This window comes from Mauremys reevesii, linkage group 7 (genome assembly GCF_016161935.1).
Source record: "Mauremys reevesii isolate NIE-2019 linkage group 7, ASM1616193v1, whole genome shotgun sequence".
NCBI classification, from domain to species: domain Eukaryota; kingdom Metazoa; phylum Chordata; order Testudines; family Geoemydidae; genus Mauremys; species Mauremys reevesii.
The window spans coordinates 79,086,124-79,104,119 of record NC_052629.1 but is presented as its reverse complement, the minus strand read 5'-3'; the positions used below and the strand labels follow the sequence as shown (position 1 = coordinate 79,104,119).

Sequence of the window (17,996 nt, the reverse complement as noted above, 5' to 3'; positions counted from 1 at the left end):
CCAGCCCCGCAGAGTCCCTGACTCAGGTAAATGTTGCGAGCCAAACCACCCACTGGGGAATGCACCTGAGAAATGAACAGACTAGTGGCCACACCCAAAGGATACCACCACCAGGGGGTCGGAGGAGGGGGGGGGGTGACTGGAGTACATTGACAAACACTAGATCCTGCTCCCAGTGAAGTCAATGGCAAAACTCCCACTGATTTCAATGGCAGCAGATCATGGCCTTGGCCAACCTGGTAGGTGTCGGCACACGTGGGAGGGTTGTGAAAAACATAGCTGTGTGGACACACCTGGAGTGGCTCTGACCAGCTCAGACAAGACTGTCCCAGAATGGGCCAGTGGAACTGGGCACTCCCAGCTCTGCCACGAGTCACTTCACCCTGCACACCATTTTCCCTTCTGCCTCGTCTATTCAGATTGGAAGCTCTCTGGGCCAGGGATGGTCTGTTAAGGGACACTAGTTTGGATGATTGACACCTGGGTGCGAGCAACCACACTGCAAAACCCTACCCATTACCCCAACCCTGGGGCTGTGCTCCTCCGTGTGCACCGCTAGGACTTCTCGGGGCACCTCCCATGGTCCTTTGTGCTGAATTAAACCAAGTGGGTGTAGAATTCTTTCCCAGTGAATGGTGGGAGAACTCCACTGCCCTTCTGGGCATATAGGGGGAATTGTGGGAAGGCGTTGGAGGACTGATCTAGCCTGCATTCTCACTGAAAAGAGGCAGATTGCCAGCTGGAGTAAAAGCAGAATCTGGGCTCTAACCCACATCCCCAGCCAGGCCAATTAGCCTGGGTTGAAAGCACCACTACCTCAGGGGAGAGGGTGAGCAGGGTGATGGGTAACATCTGGGTTAACTCAGTAATGAAGATGCACTCTTCTTGTTACATAAAGACAGTTGTACCTGCATTGTAGACAGGGCTTTAAAAAACAGAGTTTGAGCTACTCCAATGTTTCTAGGGCTCCAGAACAAATGGAAAGAGATCCAGACTATGATGCCTGGGCAGGATTACCTCTAAACGGTGTTTTCCAAAGTTTCTAAAAGGCTTCCATGGCTCTTTAAAGGTCTGTGTAAAATCTGTCACAGTAGCGAAAATGGGTAAAATTACACAGCTTGTGGAAGAGATTAAAGGCGGACCCCTTCCGCTCACTTCATAAAGGAAGGACCCCATTAACACCTTGTGAAATATTAGCCATTAATCAGCCTCCACGCAGAATAAAACCATCAACATGTATCATTATTGGCTCCTTAATGAAGTGAGAATGGGAATGCTGGGGACCTGGGATATTAATGTCTCCTAAGAGGCATGAGCAATGCCAAGGCCAGGAGCCAAGATTTTTAATTTACTGCCAAAAGCTTCCCCAGTTAATAATGTGGTTACTTATCCTGAACATTATCACTGTTTGGCCACAAGTGTTCCATTTACAGAAGTGAGCTGGGCCCTCGGAAAGCACATGGCCAGCTGCTGTGTCTGCCAATCCTCTCCCCCTTGGCCTCCTTACAGGCAGGAGGGGCTGTACAGCCACTGAAATTTTCCCAGCAGTTGTACCCATTCCTACCCCTGCTTTGTTTCCTTTCTCACTTGCACTTCTGGACTTTCTTTACGGCTAGGAGTGTTCCTGGCTGCACAGAGCCTGCTCTGCACACATGTGCTGTACACACCTTTCCCTGGAGATCCATAAAAGCACTAGCCTCACTCCTCCATCTTGGTCTCTCCCCTCAAGACCCACTTCTGCCAGGTCCCAGGGAGGACAGGGTGAGGGGCTGTTTGGTCTATTGCAGGTGGTTAGTATCCATTACCTTTTCAGTGCATAGAATGTATATATAATAATGTGTGTGTACGTGTATATAGATAGATATATTTGATTGTAAACTTCTCCCCCATTCTCTGTCACTTGTCTTACACTGTAAGCTCCTTGGGGCAGGGACCATGTCTGTCTGTCTGTCTGTCTGTGGGGGGGGGGTCGAAACTGCTGGGTGTTACTAAAATAAAATAATTATAAATAATTATAAACACAGATTCCAGCCTTTGCAGTTGTCTGACTAGATTGAAGTGGCTCTATCATCACTCCAGGATTACGTAGGCAAAACTCAGCTATAAAACCCCCTCCCCTCAAAGTCCATGGAGACAAATTCATTATACTGCCAAGACAGCAATGATGCCTTCAAGGCTCTGAAGGTCAATCCATCACACCTCTGAGATACCTCCAACCTCTCTTGAATGTGGTGAAGGTAATAACAGTACTTAACAGTTACATACCACTTTGTGGCTCAAGGCGTGATGCAAACATTAACTAATCAATCTTCAGAAACAAACTTGTGAGGTAGGTCACTACTATTCCCCTGTTACAAATCATAAGCTGAGGCAGCAAGAGGTTAAATAACTTACCTCTGATCTTGTTACTGGTAGAGCCAGGATTAGAACTCAGGAGCCCAAGTCTCCTTTCCCATGCTGCTTTTCAGCACAGGGACTATTTATCTCCCAGGACAACAGGGGTGGCCCAATAGCTACACAAGTTGCAGTTAGGAAGAGAGTCTGCTCTTAGTCACACTTGTGTAAATGCAGAGTAACTCCACTGAATTAAACAGAGCAAGCCAGATTCTCATAGCCACTAAGACCCCTTTATACTGTTCTGGTCTTAAAGTGGGTGTGGCCCCAGACTTAATGAAAATGAGAATCTGGCCCAATGACTCCACATTCATACTGATGTGAGTAAGAGCAGGATCTGGCCTGGAGAGCAAGCTACCGTTGGACTCTTCTGCTGCTGGTGAATGGCTTTAGAGCCAGAGGGAGCTTTTTCCATCTTCTGCTCCCACCTTTTATAATCTGAGTTATAACACAGATAGCTGCAGTTCTGTGCTAAACAGTTAGCACAGAAGAAAGAAGAAGAAGGAAGAAGAAATCACATCTCTTTCCAGTTCTATGGCAGCCAGGTGTGTGCATTACAGAGCAGCGTGGTGAGGACGTGCAAGCCCCTCACTGAGGTTAGCTCAGAGATGAAGCTTAGACTACACAGCTTGAAGAGTAAAAATGCTAATATAACCTCACCGTCCTTGACCAATGCCCCTGGTCCTGCTTTTTCCTCATTAAAACAGAAGGGATAAGTCAAACAACTTGTAGGGGAAAGGAAGCCAAGTGAATGAAGATGTGAAATGTGCTTCAAACAGCTGCATGCTTTCATCAGACCTTTTATCAGCCTTCCCCCTCCACAAGATGAGCTCATTTTAATCATTAGTGAAACGCTCCTGTTTAAAAAAGCAGGGCTGATGTGAGTGGTATGGTGTGTTATTAACAGCTCAGGGACTTCCCTGGAGGAGTGAATGCCAGCCAACGTTTTCAGAACTTGACTGTGAATGATCTCAGATCAGCACCTCCAAGGGCTTAAGCAATGCTTGGCAGTTAGAAAAGGCATTCTTTTTCAGGGCTCTGAGTGCAAGGGAGGGAATAGGGGGTTAGATTCTCAGTTGGTGTAAATGAGAATCATTCCACTGATGTCAGAGAAGCGGTGTCAATCTACACCAGATGAGGATCTGGCCTATAATGTAATTCCTTCCTGCTCCGAGGTTTGCCTCCCCACTTTTTATTTTGCACAAATCCTCAAACATTTTTCTGTGCCGTTGACCACTCGCGTGATGCCATACGTTTCAGAGATCTCCTGTATAATACAGCTGTTATGCTGCTAAATATACTAGCTACATCCGTGTAGAACATACATAGGCTGCTGAGCATTCCAAGCCCCTTCAGGTAGAAGGCACCTGGTCAACTGCAGAATGTACCAGGTACCTCCAGGCAGAAAGCACCTGCTGTGCTGCCAAATGGGGCTCGTAACTCATATACACTGGCTGCAGTGCTGAACGTTTCAGACACATCCAGATGGAGCACACCTACTCTGCTGCTAGATCTACCAGGCACAGCCTACCTTCCACTGATGTCTATTAAATGATAATGGACATGAACAGCAGAGCAGGTGCAGTACAGTGCCAGCAACAAAGTGGTATTTTGCACTCATCGTAGTTAACCCAACTCGACTCCAGATTTACCCTGGTTTAACAAAGAGCAGGATTAGGTGCTAAGTAACTAACATGGCTGTCCAATCAATTATCTTCACCCATAAACAAGCTCTTTGAACACATTCATTTTCCCTTTGCATTAATTCATGCTATTTTCACTGCAGTCATGCACAGGGACCCCAATCAGATCAGGGTCCCACTATGGTAGGTGCCACACACACAGGGAAATTCAAATGGCATTCTCCACTCCACTGAGAAACCTTCAAAAACACACACACACAAACTTCCCTCCACAGTCTGCACTCTGACATTGTATTCATGCCTCCAGTTTATCATATGTCCTAGGTCTCTAGCACCTTCCAGCAGTGGGTTTCAAAGCACTTTGCAACCACTAGCAAATTTAGCCTCACAAAACCCCTGGGATGTAGGTAAAGATGGTCACCCCCATGTTATAGAAGAAATTGAGCCTCAGAATGTTAGTGACTTGTCTAAGCTTATAAATGGGAGTGTTAGCAGAGCTGAGATAGGATCTAGCTCGTCTAGTTCCCAAATCTATGCCTTAATCACAAGATCACACATCAGAACACAGGATCTGCCAGACTAGATCAGACTCAAGATCCACATAGTCCAGGATCTTGTCTCCAATAGTTACCAGTGCCCAGATGCCTCAGAGAAAGGCGCAAGAAATCACTCAGTAGACATGTAGATCCAATCCTAATCTCTATTGCATAGGGATTGATTTAAAACCAAAAAGCATAAGGTTTTATATGCCCTCCAAAAATATTATTAGCATTAACTATTCTTGGATATTCTTGTTAAAATTATAAATGTCCGGTCCCTTTGAATCTTGCTCAGCATGACTGTGCAATGATTTCACTGTTTATGGTATTAATAGGATGGTATACTTAAGTTGCAAAGTTAGATCAGCCACACGGCACAGCTACATCTGTCTGCAAACCATGTGAATCAAATGTTTTAAATCAGGGCTGGAATTTCAAGCGAGCTCAGCTCCCATTTAGGCACCGCAATAAGCGGCCAGATCTTCACAAGAGATGAAGACGCTGATTGCTGTGCTTCTTGAAAAACCTGGCCCCAGGTGTCACGTTGGGAACTGAGCTGAGTATAGTAAGGCAGGATCTGATTTTAATTTATGACAACGCTGAAGTAGCTGGTGCTCCGCATTGTCCCAGAGGCTGGAGGGATCTGTTGTTTGACAGAGCAATGGCCCCAGCTGCTTTGCCCTTTGATCAGTGCAGCAATAGGGGTCAGGAGAGTTGAATTTACAGATTTTGTGGCCTTTTGTTCTATGGACTTAGAGGAGTTAATCAGAACGACAGCGACTACTGACTTTACACAGTAAAAAGGTCAATGACTCAGGCTGGAGGCTGTATTGCTTTCTGACTGGTTTGGTGGTAACATTCTGAATGCTTGTAGCATACACACACAGAGTGCAGTGTGCTACCCCATGAAATATCAACCATGGGGCGGAAATGTCACCACACCAGGGCACAGAAGGTTACACAGTTGGGGAGAAGGTCTCATGTTCAGATGGTTTCTGCACCAGTGCATCTGAATCATGGTTCACACCGTTCTTCACCTAACATGGTATTAATACCACAGCTGGGTGTGTTTTTGCCATGTATCCAAGACCAAAGGTTAAACTGACGCCATGTGCTCATCTCCGCTGAACTTGGGAGTGCACTGGATTTAGGGCCCTATGGACTAGTCTAATATACCTTGTTAGCTTTGTATGGAATAAGAGTTACAACAGCAACCTAGAGCTTTAGGCTGGGCGTCAGATGTCCAACAATCCCACTTGAACTCAAACTCCCTAAGATGCCTTTATAAATCCCAGCCTTATTTGCCTGCCAGTCATCAGCCCTGCATTTCTGAATTCTTTGTAATCACAGCCAAAATGCAGTATGTTAGTGGTTCTTCGGCTGGAAGGTTTTAATGCAGCCCCAATGCTCATAATACTGGTGTTTTTTACCTTTCTCTGATCCTAATTAACAGATTGAACATGGTCATGGTAACCCACCCATGTGCCTCACTAATGTAGCTTTTACAGCCATGATATTAGTGCCCTCGCCAGCTGTGCCTAATTTAAACAGTCTGGATTTGTCCAGAACATTGGTATCCTCATTTTTCACCAATGCCTCTAATTAAAAACAACTGAGGAGTTTGTAGAGGTGCTGTCCTTATCTGTCTCTAGCCCTAATTAAAATAGCCTGGATGTCCATGACATTGGTGCCTGTTAAACCAGTCAGCAAAAGGTGATGTCCTTTTCGGAACTTACTGAAGAATGTGTAGGAGTCATTGTTGCTCAGAAACGTCTCCACATCGAGACCTTCCTGAGCAGCCTTATCCACCAGTTCCTGGCTAGAGAAGGCACCAGCTGCCTCTGTTGGCCCATCTTGTCCATCAGTTCCACCACTGAAGAACAGGACTTCACATTTCCCAAGGACGTAGCCAGCCCCAGTGGCCTTAGCTCGGTGTAACTCCAATGCCACCTGTAAGGCCAACTCCTGGTTCCTCCCACCCTTCCCATTTCCTTGAAGCTGGACCGTGGTCTCTCCACCAGCCAGCAGGCAAACCGATCTTTCAGGCTCCAATCCTTGCAAAGCCTTCAAAGAGTCCACAAGGTTCAAACCTGGGATCTCTAGCTCTGCTGCCAGCTTTAGAAGATCTCCTCTCACCTGGTCTCTTAGAGGACCTTCTCCAAGTCCAGCTGTGCTCAAGCAAACAAACTGAATCAGCTGGCTGTAGAGTTTGGCCACTCTGCTGACCTCCCCACAAACCCCCGCACTCAAAATCAGGGTCCAGTAGCCCAAATCCTCTGCTTGGTGTTTGGCCTCCTCTAAAGCTAAACTGTTTGAGCCAATGACAACATTGTAGACGTGGGAATAGTCTTTCGGACCACTGGCATCTGAGACGGAGCTGGACAGCACTCTTTCCACAGATCTGGGCAAGGTGCTCATCAGGTTGTATTTTGTCATTATCTGCAGGCAGCCTTGAACACTGGGGGAACTGTAGACAGTGGGGCCACTCGCAATAATGTCCACTGGGTTGCCAATGACATCAGAGAGGATGAGGCTTAGCACCTAGAAGCAGAAAGGATGACAGATAAATGCAGTGCCTGCTGCAGAGACTCACTGACATGCAAGAGTGATGAGACCAAGTTCTGCATTCAGTTACACTTGTGCAATCCGGCTGATCTCAATGGAGATGCATGGGTGCAAATGATGGTAAATTAGGCCCATTCTGTTTTAAGATAATGCAATAAGAGCTCTCAAGGCTCTAACCCATGGAATCCAAATGACATTTAATGTTGGACTATAATATAGGAAAGAGTAGCATGTTTTTATGTGACTCTTCTCAGGCTCCTAACCTAGTATAGATTGAAATGGAGCTCCACTGATAAATACAGTGAGAAAGCCCAGAAGTAAAATACAAGGCCAGATCCTCTGCTAGCGTAAATCCACACAGCTCGGTGGATGACTGAATTTGCTGATTTACCTCAGCTGAGGCTCCAACCCACTTACTCCAGCTAAGTGGCCCCATCAGATAATGGTGGTGGAATAGTGAGGGAAAGGCTGCTGTTGAACGAATAAGGAGTCTGAATTTCCTTCATACCACAATGCTGATCTGGCCACATTGTGGTGGGGAGTCAGCATTCTGCATGTGCACATTAACTGGGGGCTACAGTCATTAGCATGGCCAGTACTCTCATTTGAACCGGCTGTGCACACATTCACTGGACAGTTTAAAGGGGACAAATTTGGCCCAAAACATAGGTTTTGAAAAGATGAATGAAACCTAAATTAAATAGAAACATTTCCACTATTGTTCTGCTACAAATGGACAATGTTGTTGGGTTTTTTTAAACAAAGAAAACTGGCCTGTACTGCTTTCAACCCAAATAATCATTGCAGCATTGTGCCAGAAAGTGAAACTGACTAGAAATTAAAAGTAAACTGACCAGCCAATTTTCATTCCCTAAGCCAAAAGAAATGCAGAGAGTGACCAGACTGAAAAAACAAAACACAACACAACTGTGTTAACAATCTCAAGTGTTATTGAAAAATGTAAGTAATGATTTTTTCTAGTTTGGTTTTGCAAATATGGACCAAATCTTTGAATCCTATAGTTGATTCCTAACTGCATATTCAGGCAGCTAAATAGAAGCAGTGTGATCACCACAGATGCTGATTCCCACTGACTTCACTGGGAGCTGAAGTCATCTGAACCAGTCGTTCTCAACCTTTCCAGACTACTGTACCCCTTTCAGGAGTCTGACTTTTCTTGCGTAGCCCCAAGTTTCACCTCACTTAAAAGCTACTTGCTTACACAATCAGACATAAAAATATAAAAGTGTCACAGCACACTCCTACTGAAAAATTGCTGACTCTCCCATTTTTAATCATATAATTGGAATATAAATATTGTGCTTAGATTTCAGTGTATAGTATATGGAGCAGTACAAACAAGTCATTGTCTGTATGAAATTTTTGTTTGTACTGATTTCACTAGTGCTTTTTATGTAGCCTAGTATCAGAGGGGTAGCCGTGTTAGTCTAGATCTGTAAAAGCAACAAAGAATCCTGTGGCACCTTATAGACTAACAGACGTTTTGCAGCATGAGCTTTCGTGGGTGAATACCCACTTCTTCGGATGCAAGTCTTCTTGCATCCGAAGAAGTGGGTATTCACCCACGAAAGCTCATGCTGCAAAACGTCTGTTAGTCTATAAGGTGCCACAGGATTCTTTGTTGCTTTTATGTAGCCTGTTGTACAACTAGGCAAATATCTAGATGAGCTGATGTACCCCTTGGAAGACCTCTGCGTACCCCTGGTTGAGAACCACTGATCTAAACATCAGGTCATTTCTATTGAGGTCTGTTTTGGCCATGACTTTTAATCTCATGGTGTCTCTTTAAAACTGCCTTAGAGCAGAAGCTATGGGCAAGTGAGAAGTCTTCCACACTCACCTGTGCAGGATATGCAGCCCGGGCCAACCCTCCACCTTTCAACAAAGAAAGAGCCTTCCGGATAGTGTTGAGCTCCTGTATGGTAGCTCCTCTGGAAGCCAGAAGCTTGGTGACCTTCTCTTTCTCTTCCAAGAGGATCGGAGGAGTAGGAGCAGGGAGTAGGGCCGATCCACCTCCTATAATGCAGGAGAAACCGCAGTGAGTGAAGGCATGTGTGTAGCAGGGTGGGAGGAACCCTCCAGCACTCAAATGCTGGCCTCTCACAGACAAATGGCTAAGCGAGGCCATCCTACAGCTGGAGTTTTCCTTCTTCTCTTCCCTCACCATTTTGTTGTAAGGAGATTTAGTGCTGATGAAAGATGCCAGACTAATAGCCCTGGAGACTGATGTCTTCTGTTTGTCCACAGAGCAGGCCTGGATCTCCATGGCAGTCAGTTACACCTGTGCTTAGTGAGCTCGCTCACAACAGTGCCTGCATTTTACACCTACTTTGTCTGGCATAAATGAGAATGTGGGGTGCAAGGCGAGGCAGAAACAGGCCCAGGTGCTATTGTTCTCACTACGCTTCCGGGCGAATGTGCCTCAAATCTGACTTCAGTGACTGCTAGTCTGAGAGAGAGGGGACTGCAGACTCCACGGTTCACTCAGTGTTTAGCTGCAGGGAAAGAGACACACTTCTGGCTTCAGCATTTCACTGACCTGATTCATAATGAGTGGTGTTTAAAAAAATATAGCAATGTCTAAACCTAAATATAGAACTGCACTACGGCAAAAAGCTTATTGAGAGAGAGAGGGAGAATCACAGAGGAAACAAAAATGAGGCTGGATACTATGGTGACGGGTGCATTAGTGATCTGATCAATGGGAGTGGCAGAGCACAACTGACAGCATGATTGGGCCCTTGAAATACAATGAAAAAGGAGGGGGGAAGAGGGCTAAAGGGGGAAAATAGATAGATAAAATAGAGGGTGAGTATGTATAGAAGTGTATCAGAAAACGACCATAAAAGGGCAAAGCCGGCTCTGAGGTTTGAGAAAAGGCACCATCAATAAAATATGATGAACAAGAAAAACAAATGAAAGTGCCTGAGTTTCAGTCACTCAGTAGGGATCTGGATGTGAGGCAGGCGCAGCCAGAGGGGGCTGGGTGGAGGTATGCATGCTTTGGGAGCTGCCGCTGACAGCAAATCCTGGGATGGCCTAGGAGTCTCTTGAAGATATCAGTAGCCAGAGGACAAGAGGAAACTCAAGGGAATCCCCACCAGACATGATTCAAATCCAATTATATCTTTGTCTGGATAATCCTGCAAAATTCTCTCTGAACCATGGCAGAATAAACTACAGCCAGCTGAGCTGAGCTAGGCAGCTGAGGATCTCGAGCTAGACCTCGCTCAGCTGAGGAGCACAATCAAGAACCCCCCAAAATCCCTACAGAGCAGCTCCAAGTGCATTTGTTTCTTTAACACTGAGCTGCACAACTGGAGACACCTACTCACAGGGGCATGTCTATAGCTGGATATCCACCCAATCAAATAAACCCCACAAGTGCACTGCCGCATTGCTTATGCGCCCAAAGCAGAGTACATCCCCTCAAGGTGTGCCCCCCTATCCGGGAATGGGGGAATAAGGCACTAAAGGGGCAATTGCTCCTGGAGGAGCCTCCGGGTTTCAAATGCATGTGCTTAGGGGCTGATCCTACAAGGTGCAGAGCACCTCTTAAGCCTGGTCTACACTACGCGTTTAAACCGGTTTTAGGAGCGTAAAACCGATTTAACGCCACAACCGTCCACACTAGGAGGCACCTTATATCGATTTTAATGGCTCTTTAAACCGGTTTCTGTACTCCTCCCTAACGAGAGGAGTAGCGCTAGTATCGGTATTACCATATCGGATTAGGGTTAGTGTGGCCGCTGATGACGATATTGGCCTCCGGGCGGTATCCCACAGTGCACCACTGACCGCTCTGGACAGCAATCTGAACTCGGATGCAGTGGCCAGGTAGACAGGAAAAGCCCCGCGAACTTTTGAATATTTCCTGTTTGCCCAGCGTGGAGCTCCGATCAGCACGTGTGGCGATGCAGTTAAAAATCAAAATAAAGAAAGAGCTCCAGCATGGACGATGCGGACGTGATCGCTGTAAGGGCAGGCAAATCTGTTCTATCAGCGCTCCATTACAGAAGACGAAATTCAAAATCATTTTTTAAATATCTCCAGACAGACGCCATAGCAGGGACTCAGCGCACTGCTGCGTGGCAAGCGTAACGGAAAGCCAAAGAATCAAATGGACGCTCATGGACTGGAGGACTCAAGCTATCCCACAGTTCCTGCAGTCTCTGAAAAGCATTTGCATTCTTGGCTGAGCTCCAAATGCTTCTAGGGTCAAAAACAGTGTCCGTGGTGGGTCAGGGCATAGCTCGGCAATTTACGCACCCCCCCACCCACCCCCAGAAGTGAAAGGGAAAACAATCCTCTCTTGACTGTTTTACATGTCACCCTATCTTTACTGAATGCTGCAGATAGACGGGATGGTGCAGCACTCAACACCAAAATCCTTGCTCCCCCCCCCGCCATGGGTGGCTGATGGTGCAATAAGATTGATACCCATCGTCATCATCAGCCTATTGGCACATGGGGCAGTGCAAAAGGGCTGGTAACCATGCGTACTAGCATCGGTCAGGTCGATCAAGGGCGCCTGGTCCTAATTTTTCCTGGTAGATGGTGCAGTATGGCTGATATCCATCATCGTCATAGCAACAGGGGGCTGAGCTCCATCAGCCCCCACCCTTCATGTGTAAAGAAAAGATTCAAGTGCCCCTGAACTAGCAGAGGGATGCTGGGCTCCTCTCCTACACACTCCTTACTGTCCTGTCTGGACTATCATAGCAGCTGGAGGCTGCCTTCACTAACAAGTCACTGTGTCTTATTCCTGCATTCTTTATTACTTCATCACACAAGTGGGGGGACAATGCTACGGTAGCCCCCATGAAGGCTGGGGGAAGAATGAAATGAACAGGTGGGGTTGTTGCAGGAGCACCCCCTGTGAATAGCAGCTGTGCTCTCTGGTTCTCTGATACAGTGGTTCTCTAGTACACTTGCCCATATTCTAGGCAGGACTGATTCTATTTTTAGATACCAAAAAGGAGGGATTGACTCAGGGAGTCATTCCCAATTTTGGCTTTTGCGCCCCTGGCTAAGAGCAGCCAGGGGCACTTATGACAGCAGCAAATGGAACAGTGCAAAAGGACTGGTAGCCATGCCCATCTTATTACCAATTTATGGATTGGTAGATGGTGCAGTATGGCTGATAACCATCTCTGCTGTCATGCAAAAGCAAAAGCATGCTGCTGTGTAGCACTGCTGAATCGCCTCTGTCAGCGGCATCTAGTACACATACGGTGACAGTCACAAAAGGCAAAACAGGCTCCATGATTGCCATGCTATGGCATCTGCCAGGGCAATCCAGGGAAAAAAGGTGCGAAATGCTTGTCTGCCGTTGCTTTCCCAGAGGAAGGAGTGACTGACGACATTTACCCAGAACCACCCGCGACAATGATTTTTGCCCCATCAGGCACTGGGATCTCAACCCGGAAATGCCAAGGGGCGGGGGAGGCTGCGGGAACTATGGGATAGCTACGGGATAGCTACCCACAGTGCAACGCTCCAGAAATCGACGCTAGCCTCGGACCATGGACGCACACCACCGATTTAATGTGTTTAGTGTGGCCGCGCGCACTCGATTTTATAAAATCTGTTTTACAAAACCGGTTTATGCAAATTCGGAATAGTCCCGTAGTGTAGACGTACCCTTACTTGGCACTGAGTGACTCCTTTTGATTTCGGGAGAGGGGCGGCTGGGGCGAGAATGCAGAGCACCTCAGCCACGCTATTTGGCCCCTTGCAGGATCAGTCCCTCAGTGACTCCGCGTCTCAGATGGGGCCTCATTTTTCCAACTTGGGTACCTAAGTTAGTCCCCCATTACAACCCATGCATTGATGCCCAAGCACCTGCACCTCCTGTACTGCTGTTCTGAGCTCTGCTGCCCTAGCCCAGTGGCTCCACCTTTCCCGACTACTGTACCCCTTTCCGGAGTCTGATTTGTCTGGTGTACCCCTAAGTTTTACCTCACTTAAAAACTACTTACTTACAAAATCAGACATAAAAATATACAAGTATCACACAGGGGCGGCTCTAGGAATTCCGCCGCCCCAAGCAGGGCGGCACGCTGGCGGTCGCCGGTCCCGCGGCTCCGGGGGACCTCTTGCTGATGTGCATGCGGAGGGTCCGCTGGTCCCGCGGCTCCGGTGGAGCATCCGCAGGCACGCCTGCGGGAGGTCCACTGGAGCTGCGGGACCAGCGGACCCTCCGCAGACATGCCTGCGGGAGGTCCACTGGAGCCTTCTGCCGCCCTCCCGGCGGCATGCCGCCCCAAGCGTGCGCTTGGCGCACTGGGGTCTGGAGCCAGCCCTGGTATCACAGCACACTCCTACTGAAAAATTGCAACTTCCTCATTTTTACCATATAAAATATACTATAAACTATAAAATAAGTCAATTGGAATATAAATACTGTACTTACATCTCAGTGTATAGTATACAGAGCAGTATAAACGAGTCATTGTCTGCATGAAATTTTAGTTTGTACTGACTTTGCTAGTGCTTTTAACATAGCCTGTTGTAAAACTAGGCAAATATCTAGATGAGTTGATGTGCCCCTTGGAAGACCTGTGTACCCCCAGGGGTACACGTACACCTGGTTGAGAACCACTGCCCTAGCCTACATGCCCAAATTTAAGCACAGGGCACCTCCCATTCTGAGGGAAGAAAGCATCTACATGGCTGTGTGATCAGAGGACCCAGGAGGGTCTGTCTTTACAAATACAAACATGGAAATACAAGACACTGGTTACACTGACTTCATGGTGTCAAACCAACGTAACTCAGAGCAGACTCGGGCCCCAGGATCCAGACCTCCCATACAGCTCAGGCAGCCTCTCCTCAGTGCTTTGCCTTGGGATGGGCGTATATTTGCAGAGCAGTGCTTTCTGATTGCCTGGCACCACCACCTGGCAAAACGGTGCCTTGCTGCTTCAAACTGCATGTACTGGGATTGATATTGCAGGCACGACAGCAGTGAACCACAGGGCAAGGCCTGTGGGAGGAGGGAGAGAAACAGCAACACAACTGGATGGCCCAAATGCTTGGTGTGCCAACACCCTAATGAATAATATAGCATCTCCCATCCCAGAACGCATCCGACTCGTCACACACAGCCCTGCTGGAATGAAGCCACCTCTTGCCTGGGAGGGTACAAAGCAACAGCTGGAGGAGGAGGGAGATTCTAGACCAAGGAATCAATAGTGGAATCCTTGTGATAAGTTCCTCTGAGAGGTCTGATTGGGAGAGAAGTGTGTCTGCCCAGGGCCCAAGCTGCTACCAACTCACAGCTGCTGCCAGAAGACCAGGTACTGAAACGTGAATGCATGCAGTGAGTTGCCACTGGTGTGGGAGTAGCAATGGGAACAGCTCTGACCCACTTTACGCCTCTCCTCATCTTCTTTTGCAACAGGCAACTTGACCTAGTTTGCCAGGCATGATTCTGGATCTGTTTCCTGCATGCACAAGGAAAGGAAGAAGCCAGGCTACAGAAGAGATAAAGGGAGGAAAGATAGGGCATGAGAAGGGAGGGCAACAACTGACAGCAGCAACAGGGTCCCACAAGAACTCACTCCCCACTCCTGGGATTCCAGACACTACCTGAGATTAGCACAAGGAGGAGGTCGTCAGCTGTCAGTCCTTCAGCTAGCTCCCGAATCATGCTGGCTGCCCTCAGAGCCTCTCTGTCAGGGAGGTTGTGCTTAGCTCCTTCTATGACCTGGATCCTGCTGTGAGGCTTCAGCAACATCTCCCTGCAGGGGTTTAAAAGATGATCAGGCCACTGAAACTTACACATATCCAGAGCCCACCTGGGAGCCCCACTCTCACAAGAGGGATTTGGGGGACAAGAGAGGACCCTGTGACTGAGGTTTATCCAGGTTCCTTTACTGATCCTGGTCTCTCCCCCATGGGGCCAGGTACACTATGGAGGCAGCACACATAGCCCCAAGGACAGATCTGATGGCCCACGAAGGGGGATGGAGACCAGCCAAGGCTGAGCTATTAGTCTTGCACCCACGGTCAAGGGTTAAAGTTGGGAAAGGTGGAGAGGATCCAAGAGGGATTCAGCAGTGACCCCAACGTGAAAATATATGGCAGGCAGACATTTCTGCAGGAGCCTGGGACTTTGTGTTTGCCTGTCCCCCACCATTCTCTGCACCCTCCCACTGGAATATCCAGGCACTATCAGTCTTACTCCATTCCCGCCTGCTGCAGGCATGCCCGGATGCCGTGGGGGACGCTGACAACCCCCTGAATTAGGTGGTCCCCGAGGATCTCCTCTGCCACAGCTGCCATTCCCAGCACAGCCTTCCCGAAGCCCACCAGATACAGGTTCCTCCTCACAGGGAAAGCCCGGTCCTTCACGACCAGCCTGGGGCAGCCGTCTGTTTTGAGCACCAGGGCCCTTCTCAGCATGGGGGCTGGCAGGACGACACCCACGGCGCTGCGGAAGAGGTGCAGCCCGTGCTCCCAGAGGGACATACTGTGCGGGTGAGATGCTTGCCCCCAACAGGCTGGGATCACGCAGGCTCTATGGATGTTGGGCAGGGCCTTGAGAGCTGAGGTCATGTCTGGCCCACGCTGTCTCTTAGCAGTCGGTCAGCCAGCCATATCCAACCTGTAATGAGGGGAAGGAATGGTTAACTACTCAGCCAGCAAGAGGTGGGGCTTTCGATTGAAAAGTGGCGAGCTAGCAAACTGTGAACCCAATACTCAGCCTTACTCACGCAAAACTCCCATGGAAGCCAATGAGTGTTTGCCTGGAGTAGGAGCTAACTAAGAAGCTCTGGATTTGGCCCATAGTATGGAAATCTGGCTTCCAAGCACAGGTAAATCCACTATGCTACCCACATCTGCAGAGCACACCCTTCCCCATAGTCTGAGACAGCACCATAGCAGTTATATTTCCTTTATTTTCAGACTTCTGCCATTTGGGGGGTTAATAGTCAGATAACTTGATGGCTCCCAGCTCCCCTCATCCGCTTAATGTTCCCTACAGCCCCATCAAACCCCTGTGAGGGCTGAACATCTGCTGGCTAACTTCAGGTTCATTGTAGATTTCAAACACTGCCCATTACTTTGACTCGTTCATTTCTTAATGACTTCCCAACATTTGCAGGCTGTTCTCTACCCTTCAGGGGGAAGATTCAGATAAACCATTGCCTTAGCGAAAAGGTGGGCTGGGGGCTAAGTCCCTCATCACTGTGGTATCCCAAAGCTCATCTTAGATCATTCACTGTTAGTTACTCATTTCCCTCCCACAGTGTTTGATGGAGCCTATGGTAAAATAACAGGCTCAGCATCTTTGTGGCTGATTGAACTCCTTGATGATGGTTATGTCAGAAGATGCCAGTCATGGGGGTTTTCACACTAAAAAGCAAATCAACTGAAGACAGAAAAATGCTCCAATTTCTTGGCTTTATTACTGGCTCATCATTCTTTAAAATCATGTTCAGACACCAGACATGCTTGTATTCTTACAGAGCCAAATGCTGCGCTCCTCCTCCGGGCAAAACTCCTCGCCAGTTCAGTGTAAAGAGAGTAGGCTTTGGCCTACTATAAACATTTGGGTCACATTCAATAACAGTCAAGTTTGGAGGGAGACTTCATCTCATTAGCACAGGGGTATTAAGCCCAATAACTTGTATGCTTGACTAGAGCAGATCTTCCAGACAGCCAGTCTTGATTTGAAGACATCAGGAGATGGAGAATCCCACCACTTCCCTTGGTAGCTTGTTAACACACTATTACAAATGTGTGCCTAATATTTAATATGAATTTTTCTGGCTTCAGCTTCCTACCGTGGGTTCTTCTTGTTCTTGTGCCTTTCTCTGCTAGATTAAAGAGCTCTTTAATACCTGATATTTTCTCCCTGGGAAGGTACTTCGACACCTCTGATAAACTAACAGATTGATCTACTTAAACTGGCTTTTGTAGGCCTTACTGGAGCCTGAGGCATAACTAGCAGTGTGAACCAAAGGCTGTAAACCAAAGCAGGCCTGCTCTTGGCAGAATAGTAACACACCAGGTATTGGCTAACCAAGTAAGCACATTCCTGACCGGAGAGGATGGTACAACACCACCGAGAATTCTCAAGTACCTACATAAACAAATTCCTAAGAGATTTTGCAGGCACACACCGAAACCCCCGTAAGATAAGGAGGGATGACCGGATAACAGAGGAAGATGTTTTATTCGAATTAGTAGGTATAAGGTGTAAGGGTGGTAACTAACATCATCTGGAGTGATGTATGTTTGTACTGAGGTATAAAAGGAGAAGTTATAGGAGGGGCAGCTTTATGTCAGCCAAGGGGACAGGATCCTGGTGTCCTAACTGAGCCTTTACTTTGTCATGGGCATACATGAGTCAGTGTGCCTGTGACCCGGTAGACAGGGCACAAGTACCGTGCTTTGCTGACAATAAACCTGGCTGAGTGCCTTCACCACCGAACTGAGCCTGTGGTCTTTCTTTGCAAACATCAAGGTCTGCTGGATGAACATGCTGCACTGTCTGCTAGTGCAGCTGACATCGGAGCTCCAAGAACAGCACTGAGCAATTATGTGTGTCTGACAAACACCAGAGGGACACTGTAATGTCACTACACTGAGGAAGTTAGAGAGAACCCTGTTTCACGCATAACCTATCCAGATATGTTTATGCCCCCCCCCATCTTCATAGCTGCTACACATCTCACAGTCATTAATTAATGTAACCTCATAACATCCCCAGGAGGCAGGGAAGCGCCATTATCTCCATTTGACACATGGGAAACCGAGGCACAGAGTGGCTAAGTGACTTGCCCAGGGTCACAAAGGGAGTCTGTGGCAAAGCTGGGAAATA

General features: G+C 47.7%; 1 protein-coding gene across 8 annotated transcripts in view; it reads right to left on the bottom strand.

Annotated features, from left to right (window-relative positions):
* Positions 1 to 2,499: 2,499 nt before the first annotated feature.
* The window catches only part of GLYCTK (glycerate kinase), a 30,842-nt gene continuing 15,345 nt past the window's right edge, over positions 2,500 to 17,996 (bottom strand). For 7 of the 8 annotated variants that reach the window (XM_039482787.1, XM_039482788.1, XM_039482794.1 and 4 more), the window contains exons 2-5: positions 15,351 to 15,773; positions 14,756 to 14,907; positions 9,003 to 9,178; positions 2,500 to 7,117 (exon numbers count right to left, since the gene is read on the bottom strand). In XM_039482787.1, the coding sequence (XP_039338721.1) occupies positions 6,215 to 7,117; positions 9,003 to 9,178; positions 14,756 to 14,907; positions 15,351 to 15,724 (1,605 nt within the window). In that variant the 5' untranslated portion in view covers positions 15,725 to 15,773 and the 3' untranslated portion in view covers positions 2,500 to 6,214. The remainder of the gene's footprint in view (positions 7,118 to 9,002; positions 9,179 to 14,755; positions 14,908 to 15,350; positions 15,774 to 17,996) is intronic. The other variant, XM_039482795.1, reaches the window with a different exon arrangement.